The 10649-nt window shown below is 51.4% G+C and overlaps 1 protein-coding gene across 1 annotated transcript; it reads left to right on the top strand.

The window, feature by feature from the left end:
- Positions 1–2452: 2452 nt before the first annotated feature.
- LOC118662500 (zinc finger protein 296-like) lies at positions 2453–3900 on the top strand. The gene is made up of 2 exons (XM_036320977.1): positions 2453–2692; positions 2743–3900. Exons 1-2 carry the CDS (start codon positions 2453–2455, stop codon positions 3898–3900), a joined length of 1398 nt encoding a protein of 465 aa, XP_036176870.1.
- The last annotated feature ends 6749 nt before the right edge of the window (positions 3901–10649 follow it).

Below are 10649 nucleotides of genomic sequence, written 5' to 3'. Positions count from 1 at the left end.
TTCATTAAAAGCAAAACCTTTTGGAGTGCTGGAGTGCTGGGCTGGGGAGTCTGGGGGAGGGCAGACTCAGCCCCTGACCTTAAGGAGCCTTGTATAGGGTGGGGGAAGGGAGAGCACAGTCAAGAAACCCTTCTGTATTATGATGTGGTTGGTGTCAGGAAGAAAAGAAAACTTGTAAAGGATGGAGGGTGGGGCAGGGTGTTGATGCCACTTCAAACAGTGATCTGAAAGAGCTGCTTTGAGGAGGGAAGTTCAAGGAGGCTGAGTGGAGAGAGGCAAGACAGTTGGCCATTTGGCTTTCATGGCTATTCCCGGTGTAGGAGCAGAGTAGATGTGTACACCTGCTGGGGTCCAGCCCCAGCGGGTCCAGGGGTTCCCAAAGGTGTGGACGGAGTCGGCGAAGAATGAATGACATGGAGGCAGTGTTCAGGTGATCATCATAGCCAGGTTCCTCTCTTTATTTTCCTTTTACATCTGTATTTATACTATTTGATCTTAATCCTATCCACTCTATTCCAAAGGTTAGGGCTTTCTTATCTCCATTCCAAGGTTACTCTATTGTTCTATTAAACTACAAGGAAGTAACTGAAGGAGGCAATTCTATGTAAAGATTATGTAGCTTAAGGGTGATTGTTCGTAGTTAAAGTGATTAACTACCCCTCTGGCACTTAGTTAAAGGGTTTACTGATAAAAATCCTCACCTGGGGAAACAACCTTTCTTGGGGAGGTTAAGAGGGGGAGCAAACATATTAAGAACAGTATGCCATATATGCCAGGTCCCTTGAAACATCCCTGCAGCGACTGCATCAAGCAGCCAAGGTGGATCGGCTTCCAGCATACACCTTCATAATCCTCTTCTGCTCAAACCCGCCCCCTCCCTCCCCCCCAGGCCCCCCGCAAGACTCACCTCTCCAAAAACCAAGACTTTCAAGTGGTCAAAAGACCCTCTCACAGCTGACTCCATTTTCTCAGAGCTCAACCCCCCTCCTGTCCTTCTCCTCCCTCCTTGTTATTTTTATTTATTTATTATTATCATTGTTATTATTTTTTAAAAAAATTTTTTTATATATATTTTACTGATTTTTTACAGAGAGGAAGGGAGAGAGATAGAGAGTTAGAAACATTGATGAGAGAGAAACATCGATCAGCTGCCTCCTGCACATCTCCTACTGGGGATGTGCCCGCAACCCAGGTACATGCCCTTGACTGGAATCGAACCTGGGACCTTTCAGTCCGCAGGCTGATGCTCTATCCACTGAGCCAAACCGGTTTCGGCATCATTGTTGTTATTATTATTATTATTATTATTATTGTTTTTTTTTTTTGTTAATATATTTTATTGATTTTTTACAGAGAGAGGAAGGGAGAGAGATAGAGAGCCAGAAACATCCATGAGAGAGAAACATCGATCAGCTGCCTCCTGCACATCTCCCACTGGGGATGTGCCCGCAACCCAGGTACATGCCCTTAACCGGAATCGAACCCGGGACCCTTCAGTCCGCAGGCCGACGCTCTATCCACTGAGCCAAACCGGTTTCGGCTATTATTATTATTATTATTATTATTATTTTGTCTAGCGAAGGTGGAAATTTATTGAAGAACAAGTACAGACTCCCACGTGAGGAGGGGGAAAGAGTCCCCTCTCCTTGTTATTCTTGAACAGAGACTGGCTTACTCCCTCACATCCCTCAGGTCTCAACGCCACCATACTTTCCCTGGTGCGGGGAGAAATTTGAGTACCCCCCCACCTCCACCTCACCCTGCCCCTTTATAACCCTTGCTAGCTTTGTTTGGCTCCAGGTGACACAGGTCACCCAGGAAGGCACTCTCTTTTACATAGTTATCTTGTTGAGCATAGTCTCCCTGAACCAGTAAACTCGGGGGCCAGGGATTATGGTCTGTTGGGTTTGCTGCAGTGTCCCCAGTGCTTAGAACAGTACCTGGTGCACCATAGGCACGCAATAGAGGTTTGCCCAGTGAATTTTTATTATGTATTAACTGAAAGAGTCCAAGATACTGATGGGGCACGGTTAGAAACGTAGCCCCTACCATTTTCTCCCTCCTGGATGTTTGTGGGGATGCTCTGCCTCAGTTTCACCAGCCCTAAAACGGGGTCTGAAGTCGCCGTTCCTATGCTGGCCGCGTGAGCTCGATGCCCTTAGGTGTAGTCCTTAAGCCAATTGGCCTGGGCAAGGCTCAGACTGAGTTTGACCTCCAGCCGGGCCCCTGTGGGGCTCCCCTTCTGCTCCCATCAGGCCCCGCCCCGGTGGGCGGAGCCACGGCTGGGCTAGCGCGTATAAAAGTTCAAGGCCAGTCGCTGCAGTCACTCACCTGAGCATCTCCACAGGAGCGCACACGCCTCGCGCCTTCGGACCTCCAGCCCCCAGGCCCCAGCCCCCAGCCCCCCAGCCCCCTAGCCCACCAGCCCGCCGGATCCTCTGCACCACTACCCATGTCTTGCTGCAAGGCCGGCTGCAAGCCCAGGCGAGTAGACCCCGAGTCCGCCGCCCACACCAACGATGAGACGGAGATGGGGGACCTGGTCATCGACGTGAAGCCCGAGCCACCTCCGTGGCCCCTACAGGCCGCGGGGCTGCTGCGGGGTTCTCCAAAGGAAGCGCCCGCTCCAGGCGGCCTCGAGGGCGCACCCCGCTCCTGCCCTACCCCGGTGCCCGTCCCCTCCCTGCCCTCGGCTTGCAGAACCAGTCCGCGCCGTGGACTTCTCTGGTCCCTAATCCTCAGGACCGCCAGCCCTGGACTAACAAACACCCAGATACGTTGACCTGCGGCCTCTGCCTGCAGACCTTCCCGCTGGAGGCCATCACGGCTTTCGTGGACCACAAGCAGCAGGGCTGTCAGCCCTCTCAAGGCCCCAGCCCTGGCCCGGACTCAGCACTTGAGAACCTGAAGGCTTTGACTTGCCTCCGCTGTGGCCGACAGTTTACCAAGGCCTGGACACTGCTGCGCCATGCCCAGTGGGGCCATGGACTGTCCATCTACCGGACGGAATCTGAGGCCCTAGAGACTCTGCTGCTGGGCCCGGCAGAGGTGGCTGCAGCCAGGTCAGCAGTGGTGGGGCAGCAAGTGGAGGCCAAGGGCTCCCGGGCCAACAGGAGCCCCACCTGCCTTGTGTGCATGAAGACCCTCAGCACCTTCAGCAACCTCAAGGTGCACATGCGCTCCCACACGGGCCAGCGGCCCTATGCCTGTGGCCAGTGTTCTTACACCTGTGCCCACAGCAGCAGGCTCAACCGCCACAAGAAGACCCACCGGCAGCTGCAACCTCAGAGCCCCTACACGGCCAAGGCCAGTCAGGAACAGGCCTCAGCTGCCCCTCCAGAGCCAGCCGCCCATGACGCTGCCCTAGCCAGGACTCTCCTGTGCAGCCCTGAAGGGGCTGGAGCTGCCGACACAGCAGGTGTGCAGGAACCGGGGGCTCCAGGTGGTGGAGCTCAGGCTGGTCCTGGTGGGGACAGTTGGGGCAACGCCATCAAGGAAGAGAGAATCAACTCTGCCCAGATCCCAGAGAAGTTGCCTAAGAAGACTCCAAAGACAGTGGGCAAGAGCCATGGGCCCGGGGGCAGCTGTGAGTTCTGTGGGAAACGTTTCACCGACAGCAGCAATCTGACTGTGCACCGGCGCTCACACACCGGGGAGCGGCCCTATACCTGCGACCTCTGCTCCTTTGCCTGTGCCCAGAGGAGCAAGCTTAGCCGCCACCGCAGCATACACGGTCTGGGGCCCGGAGGTGCCCGCTTTGAGTGCCCCCACTGCCGTGTGCCCTTCTGCCTGCGGGCCACCCTGGACAAACACCTGCGGCAGAAGCACCCCAAAGTGCCCTTCCCCCCTGCTGTCCCTGGTACCACTGTTCATGTATCTGTTGATCATGTCCTGCTGTGAATAAATCCTCCCTCCCTCTAGTTTGTAAAATATTAAAAAAAATAAAAGTAAAAAAAAGCAGCAGTTTGCATTTTTCGTTATTTAACTGTTATGATAGCGAGATGGGGCCTGATACAACGCCAGGTGCTGTGGGTGCTAGGATGACATAAAGGCGACATCCCGAGGAACTAAGAAAAGGGAGTTTGAGAAGTTTGAGGTGACTGTTGTTTTCCTGTTTGATTTATCTGGGTATCCAGTTGAGCAAACTGAACAATTGCTTCTCCTTTTCTTTCCCCACCTCCTCCACACAGACTTCCCACCTTGTGGGTTTAGGACAGGGGTGGGCAAACTTTTTGACTCGAGGGCCACAATGGGTTCTTAAACTGGACCGGAGGGCCGGAACAAAAGCATGGATGGAGTGTTTGTGTGAACTAATATAAATTCAAAGTAAACATCATTACATAAAAGGGTACGGTCCTTTTTTTAGTTTTATTCATTTCAAAGGGCCGGATCCGGCCTGCGGGCCGTAGTTTGCCCACGGCTGGTTTAGGACCTGAGTGTGAGGTAAACAGGTCCCAATCCATGAAACTCCATAGCAGACACGAGCAGGGCACGATATTGCCGAGCGGCTGAGACGAAGCGTAAGCCTCTGCCTGGTCTCGTTAGCAGGGCAGGAGAATAGGGTGTATTATGCACATTTTAATTAAAGGAAGTAAAAACTGGCCTTAATAATGAAAAGTGAAACTGAACCTTTCCCCCTCAGTAATTAAACACCAACCAACAGCACTCTCAGGGACTGGGAAGAGTTCCGTTTTCTCTTTCCTCCGACGGTTGAATTCTGAGAGGGCTAAGTGACTGTCTACAAGTGGCCCCCTTGACAGTTTTTAAAAACGCCCACCTGGACTCTAAGAGGCTGATCTGAGATTTCCCACTGGATTTCCGTAACTTTTCAGCATTTTCAGTGGTAGAGTTCTCTGCTGCTGTGAATTCCGTGCCAGCACTTGGCATTATATTGAGTATACACAGCTTTGCCACAGCTGCTGTGATCGAGAGAAAATAACACGTTTCTAAGTTCTACACACAGAAATACATCTGGTAAATACATGTCTATTTGTGTGTAAATGGGATGGAGATTAGTCTATAATATTTTCAGTCTTTCCTTTGCTCTCGCTTTGTAAAAGGAAGTGAGTTTTGCTTGGGCATCAGGCCCTGGCTTTCCTCAGTTAAGTAGAATCTGTATAACGAGAAGGGAAAGCAAAAATGAAAGAAGTCAGAGAGGCCCAAGGGAACTACCCAGTGAAACAAACAAACAAACAAAAATGGGCAAAGAGGAGGAAGAAGAACATCAGAAGAACCATGGCGGCTGGGTTGCCAGGGAAGATTTCAGGAGAAGTTAAAGTTTGGGGAACAGTTATTTTCCACGTGGAGGATGGTGAGGGGCAGAAATGGGTACACAGTGTTTTAGATAATGTTTGACGTATATGGATAATATCCTATGTCTTATGAAGAGTCATGAGAATGGGGTAAAGATTTGGATCCCTATTGGTTATATGTTTTGCTGTACTGTTAATTTTTTGTATAGACAGGGAAATAGAGTGTCAGCCATGATGATGTGGGCCTCTGGATATATTCATTCATTCATTCACTCACTCACTCATTCACTCATCTTTTTTGGTTTAATTAGCGTCTTCCGCCTCTTTTGTGTGAAGCATTAAAATGTACATTTAAAACATAAGATCATCAATTATGTGACCTCAGGTGATACCCAAACCCTCCAGAACCCCTCTCTGCACTCTCTCCTGTCTTACAGCTGATTTCCCTTCTGAATAAGAGGGAAGAAGTAGCCTGGGAGTAGCCCAATCTCAGAGTAGTATATGAAGATTTGCTGGACCTGGAGCAGGACGCTGCCCAGAGGATGAAGTGGGATGACGCCTCCCTCCCGGTAAGGCTCCTACAGAGGCTCCCATGTAGAATCCAGCTCTGTTGCTGTAGTCTCGGGCATCCATTCAGTGACGGGAAAGCCATGACCTCTCTGGATTAGACTGGACAACCTCCAAGGTCTTTCCAACTTAACAATGCCATGGTTCTGTAATAGAAAAGATTCTTAAAATTATAGATACCATGATTTCCTGAGATTAATGGCGGGAATGAGCAAAGAGCACCTATTAGCTCCACCTGCCAGCTCAGGTGTTGACCTGGGGCATAGCTGATTCAGCTGACATTATTGTAGAGTGTGCTTTTATAGCTCTCATACTGGGTTGTGTTTCGACTGACATTTAGTCAGGATGGCAGAAGTTAAAGGAAGCTTTGTAATTTTTTCCTTACCATTGGAAAGTAAGGACATTTCTCTGTTGTACACATGTTCCGACCTTCTCTTGAAGCAGTTTGATGTGTAATAATAACAACAGAAGAGGGATCTGAATCACGATGGCCGTTCGAACCACAGAGCAGAAAATGGTAAACTGGAGTAACTTTGAGACCAACTTAAAGCAAAATCAAGTGGTAAATTATCTTTGTTCTGATAATGCTAACTCTGCATGTTAAGCTTGGATGTTATTATTCTGTAGTTTGTGGATGATATTTGATGCAACACTTTTTAGAAAAAGTTGTCAATACTTAAAACAAGCATATTTTACATAAAGATCTGGAATCCTGGCTTCTCTTAAAAGTGGATCAGCTGCAGTGGAGTAGGTGCTGCCGTTTTTCCTGGGACATGCACTCTCCTGTTCCCCCTGCAAACCCCTCCCCTGCCCTCCCCCCGCCCCCCACGGCCACTCCACTCATGTCCCGGCCTTGTAACTGCACCCCACTGGCCGAGGGGCAGTCTTGCCCTGCCCTCTGGGGAGCACCTGTCTGGCTGCTTTGCCTGGACACCGCTGCTCTCCTCCCCAGCCCGGCTCAAGCTGCCCCTTCCTGGGAGCCTGGCCTGAGTGACTTGATCTTCCTCCTCTCGCGGTGCACCTGAGACAAGGGCTGGTGAGAGGGGGCTGTCCAGGGAGGGAGGAGCACTTTATTAATACTGGTGTTTACAACTTCCAGCATAAGGTGATAAAAAAGCACCGATGGGCTGACTTTTATTTTTTTATAATTTTTAATTAATTAATTAATTTAAAGAAAACCTTTACGAACTGACTTTTAACCCCCCACAGACAACGCTCCCACTTCCGAGTGCCCCTGAAGGGGCTCCCCTCCCACTGCCCCGACTTGGCCACCAGACTTCTCACCCAATGTCAGCGCAGTACGCTCACTCAGATGTGTGATCACCTGACTCACACCTGTCTCCCCACCCACCTGAGGCCTGTGCACTGCTGTGTGTGCGGAGCTCAGCACGCTGCCCGACTGTTACAGTGCTCGGTGCGCATCTGCTGACTCGATGACAAGGCGAAGGGATAAGTTAGCTTGTCCACTTGAGACAACACACTGCATCACTGGCCAAGCTGATTGGAAACCAAGTTTCTGAATCTTCCTGTTCCTCCCAGAGAAGATGGACGGTATCAAGCAACTTCCACCTCCTCCTCCTCAAGAAGTAATTAGAAACCAGGAGCCAAATTTGCACCCCTGGATCAATATGTGGCAAAATCTCAGCTCTATCACCTTAAAACCCAGGCAATTAACTAGGTTTGAAAAGGTCAGTGGTGACTGAGCGCTTCTCTGGCAGGCTGAGCTGTCCAACAGAACTCCGCTCCAATGAGAAAAGCCTCCCGCACAGTGAGTCAGAGCTCTGTGGAGGTGTCGCTGTCCAGGCTCCGAGCTGCTCTGGGGCACAGGGAGGGCTCCCTTTTGCTAGTAAATTCTGAATACAGCATGGGACTCTGCCACCACCCATCATAGAACCTACCCTTTGAAGGAGCTGCTCTTTTTTGAGTCTCTGCACTGGGCCAGACAGTATAAACCCTTCCATGTGTATTTCCTTCAATACACCTATGAGGTTAATATCATTAATATTCTTATTTCAAGCAGATGAAACTGAGGCTCAGAGAGGTTAAGCCATTTTCCCAAAGCAACACAGTAAGCGATGGTGGTAAAACCTGGAATGCCTGGTTCTTCCACTTGCAATCTCTTGAATTCTGGATGAGTGTGGTGCATGGTGGTGCAGAAGCCATACCCAGGGCTCCACAGGGGGGCATGGAGCTCCGAGGAGGGGCACAGGACACAGAGGGAGCTGGCCTGTTGGCTGGGGACCCACTGCCTGGGGGCCCTTCACCAGGACTACAGCCTCGATTTACTCCAGCTTCCTTTCTGCATGATCTCCGGAGCACAATGTCTCTCCGACATTGCTCTGGCCCTGACGCTCTCTCCAGCCCCCCAGCAACAGGAAGGGTGGGGTCCTCTCACTGGGACGTGGCTCTGCACATCAAGGTGGGGGTTTCCATGGGCTCCCGACCATGGGACTTGAAGTTCAGTGTGTCCTGGCATTTCCCAAAGGGCGGCATCTGTCCCCTGGAGAGCAGACCAGATGCGCTCAGGCGGTACTTGGAAGAGATTAATTGCAATAATTATTTCTTTTAATGAGCATGAGCCCCACGGACCAGGATTTATGGTGGTTATTGCTCAGGGTGAGGCCTCAGCAGCGGAGAGCTTGGGGTCCCCCAGATGGGCAACCCTGGCTGATGTAAAGAGATGATTGTGGATGCATTCGAGGTGATTTTAGCATAAAATAAAATGGAGTAACAGACAGTTATTCTCTTTTCCATTCTCTTCTAATGTTCCTGATTATAGGAGAAAAAAAACCATCTCGTTTGGTGCTTGAACAATGGCCAATGGTCCCTTGAACAATGGTCCCTTTTGTCAGGGAGACCACAAGAGCGGATGGGAGCCTTCCCTTCCCAGGAGCCGCACCCAGCCAGGGACCAGCATCCAGCCGGAACCCAGGGGCCATGCCGTTTCCACTGCATTTCGTTGTAATGGTTGCTTTCTCCTGATGGCAAGGGATGCTGGCTTCCATTGGCGGTCAGGATTTGACATTTCAATGGAAATGGACTTATTTGGGAAGACATTGAATTGACTTAGGAAAATTAAGTAAATAATAGAAGAGCCCGGTGTGAGCAGGCAAAGTGAGGAGTGGCGCCCGGAGGCCGGCGCTGGGGAGCTTGGTCCGCCTCTCCCCGCAGGGAGGGTGTGGACGGTCACGCCGAGCTGCCCCCGGTTGGGTTGTGCCATCCACAGGGGACCGCCTGCTCCTGGACCGTGTGTCCAGCCCACTAGCACTTCCCAGTGACTTTGAATCGGACCCACCAGCCTCTTCTCTCCGGATTCAGACCCCGCAGCCGGCAGCAGCCTCCCGGGGAAACCGTGGTGACCCAATTACTCCATCTCAGCGGGCTGCTGCCAGCACCCAGGGCCTCATTAACACATGGTCGGAACGGCTGTAAACGTGGCATACAGCGCTGCCCTTTCTAAGAACCGGGATCTGAAGTCAAAACATGTTCCCGGGAATGTCACCAGGTGCAGGTTCGTTTTCGTCTTTCCCTCTCGTGCTCGCACACATTCAGAGACCTGACCCGCCATGCGCGACCTCTGGGGAGAACATCCTATGACCGGGGCCACCAGCTCCATCGCCAAGCACCATCGCCAAGCACCGCGGAGATGCCGGGCAGTGGCAGCGCTGGAAGGAGCCCAGGAGTTGCTTCGAGTAGAAGTCACTCGAGCCGTTGGTTGGTGAGTGGTGCTCCCGCAGCTCTGCGGGGCTGGGGGCATAACCAGCGGGTCAGGCGATGGCTCTGCTGATGTTTCCGGTTCTCCTGAGTCTCACCATTGGCCTGAGGATCACTGTACACGGTACTTTGGGTCAGGTCGGTTTGGTAAAATGGGATATTTTCTGAGGGAGTTGTAGTGACCATTCACTGAGCCCTCACTGTGTTCCATGTGTTCTACATAAGTTCCTGCACTATTGTATATAGTGCTGGTCGGTAATGTTCCCATTTTGCTGATGAAGAAACTGAGGCCCAAAGAGGTTAAGTCACTTTCCACAGAGCTTGTACTTGGCGGAGCTGGGCTCTGGGCCCGTGTTGGTCTGAGTCTATCTCCAGGGCATTTCTCCAGTCCTTTGCTTATGCTCCTGGTGTGTGTGTGTGTGTGTGTGTGGGGGGGGTACTCTAGGTTTTTAAGAAAACAATTCCAAGGTCCTGAACCTGAGTGTCTGAGGAGTTGCATTTGTGAGCCAGAATCCTAAGGAACACTCTAAGGAGATGGGTAGAGAGCCAAAGACAGGATTGCTTCTAAGGGCACAGGCAGGATCACACACGGAAAGAAACAAGGGTTGGCGAAGGGCTCCAGGGGCACCAACAGCCAGAAGCCATTGATCCCCGGGGGCCTGAAGGGGCACAGGAGGGAGTGGACCCTGGAGCCCAGAGAGGCCTGAGGCTACAGGAAGGGGACCTCTCACCTGGAGCTGTGGCCTTGGGTAGAGGAATGCAGTCAGTGTCAAATTGCATTGTAGCTGAGAGAACTGATAGCAAATCTCCCCTGCCTCCCATTCTCCAGCTTTCTCCTGCTGCCCCCACTGGTCAACCCAAGTAGGAGCCAGAGGCCAAAGGAGCCCGGTGGATGCAGCTCATAAACTTCATGTCCAGGGAAAAAGCAGGGTGGAAAATGGTGGGGATTGAATCTGGAAGGGTCAAGGGTAGCATGTCCAGCACAGAAATCTTTACCTCTCTGACTCAGTGATTGTATTAGTCAGCTATTGGTGTGTAACAAGTCACCACAACACTTAGAGCCTTAAACAATAAACAGCTGTGTGGAAGCCCCTACTTCCAGCCTTTTAGGCCTCA

Source organism: Myotis myotis, unplaced genomic scaffold (assembly GCF_014108235.1).
Source record: "Myotis myotis isolate mMyoMyo1 unplaced genomic scaffold, mMyoMyo1.p scaffold_m19_p_9, whole genome shotgun sequence".
NCBI lineage: Eukaryota > Metazoa > Chordata > Mammalia > Chiroptera > Vespertilionidae > Myotis > Myotis myotis.
Note: the sequence above shows the minus strand (reverse complement) of the source record. Positions and strands in the feature narration are given on the sequence as shown.

What these genes read in the sequence shown, in the direction of transcription:
- LOC118662500 (XM_036320977.1), top strand. Translation starts at nt 2,453, where the DNA reads ATGTCTTGCTGCAAGGCCGGCTGCAAGCCCAGGCGAGTAGACCCCGAG. An exon ending in CCGTCCCCTCCCTGCCCTCG is followed by an intron (nt 2,693 to 2,742) that starts GCTTGCAGAACC and finishes CCTAATCCTCAG; the next exon opens with GACCGCCAGCCCTGGACTAA.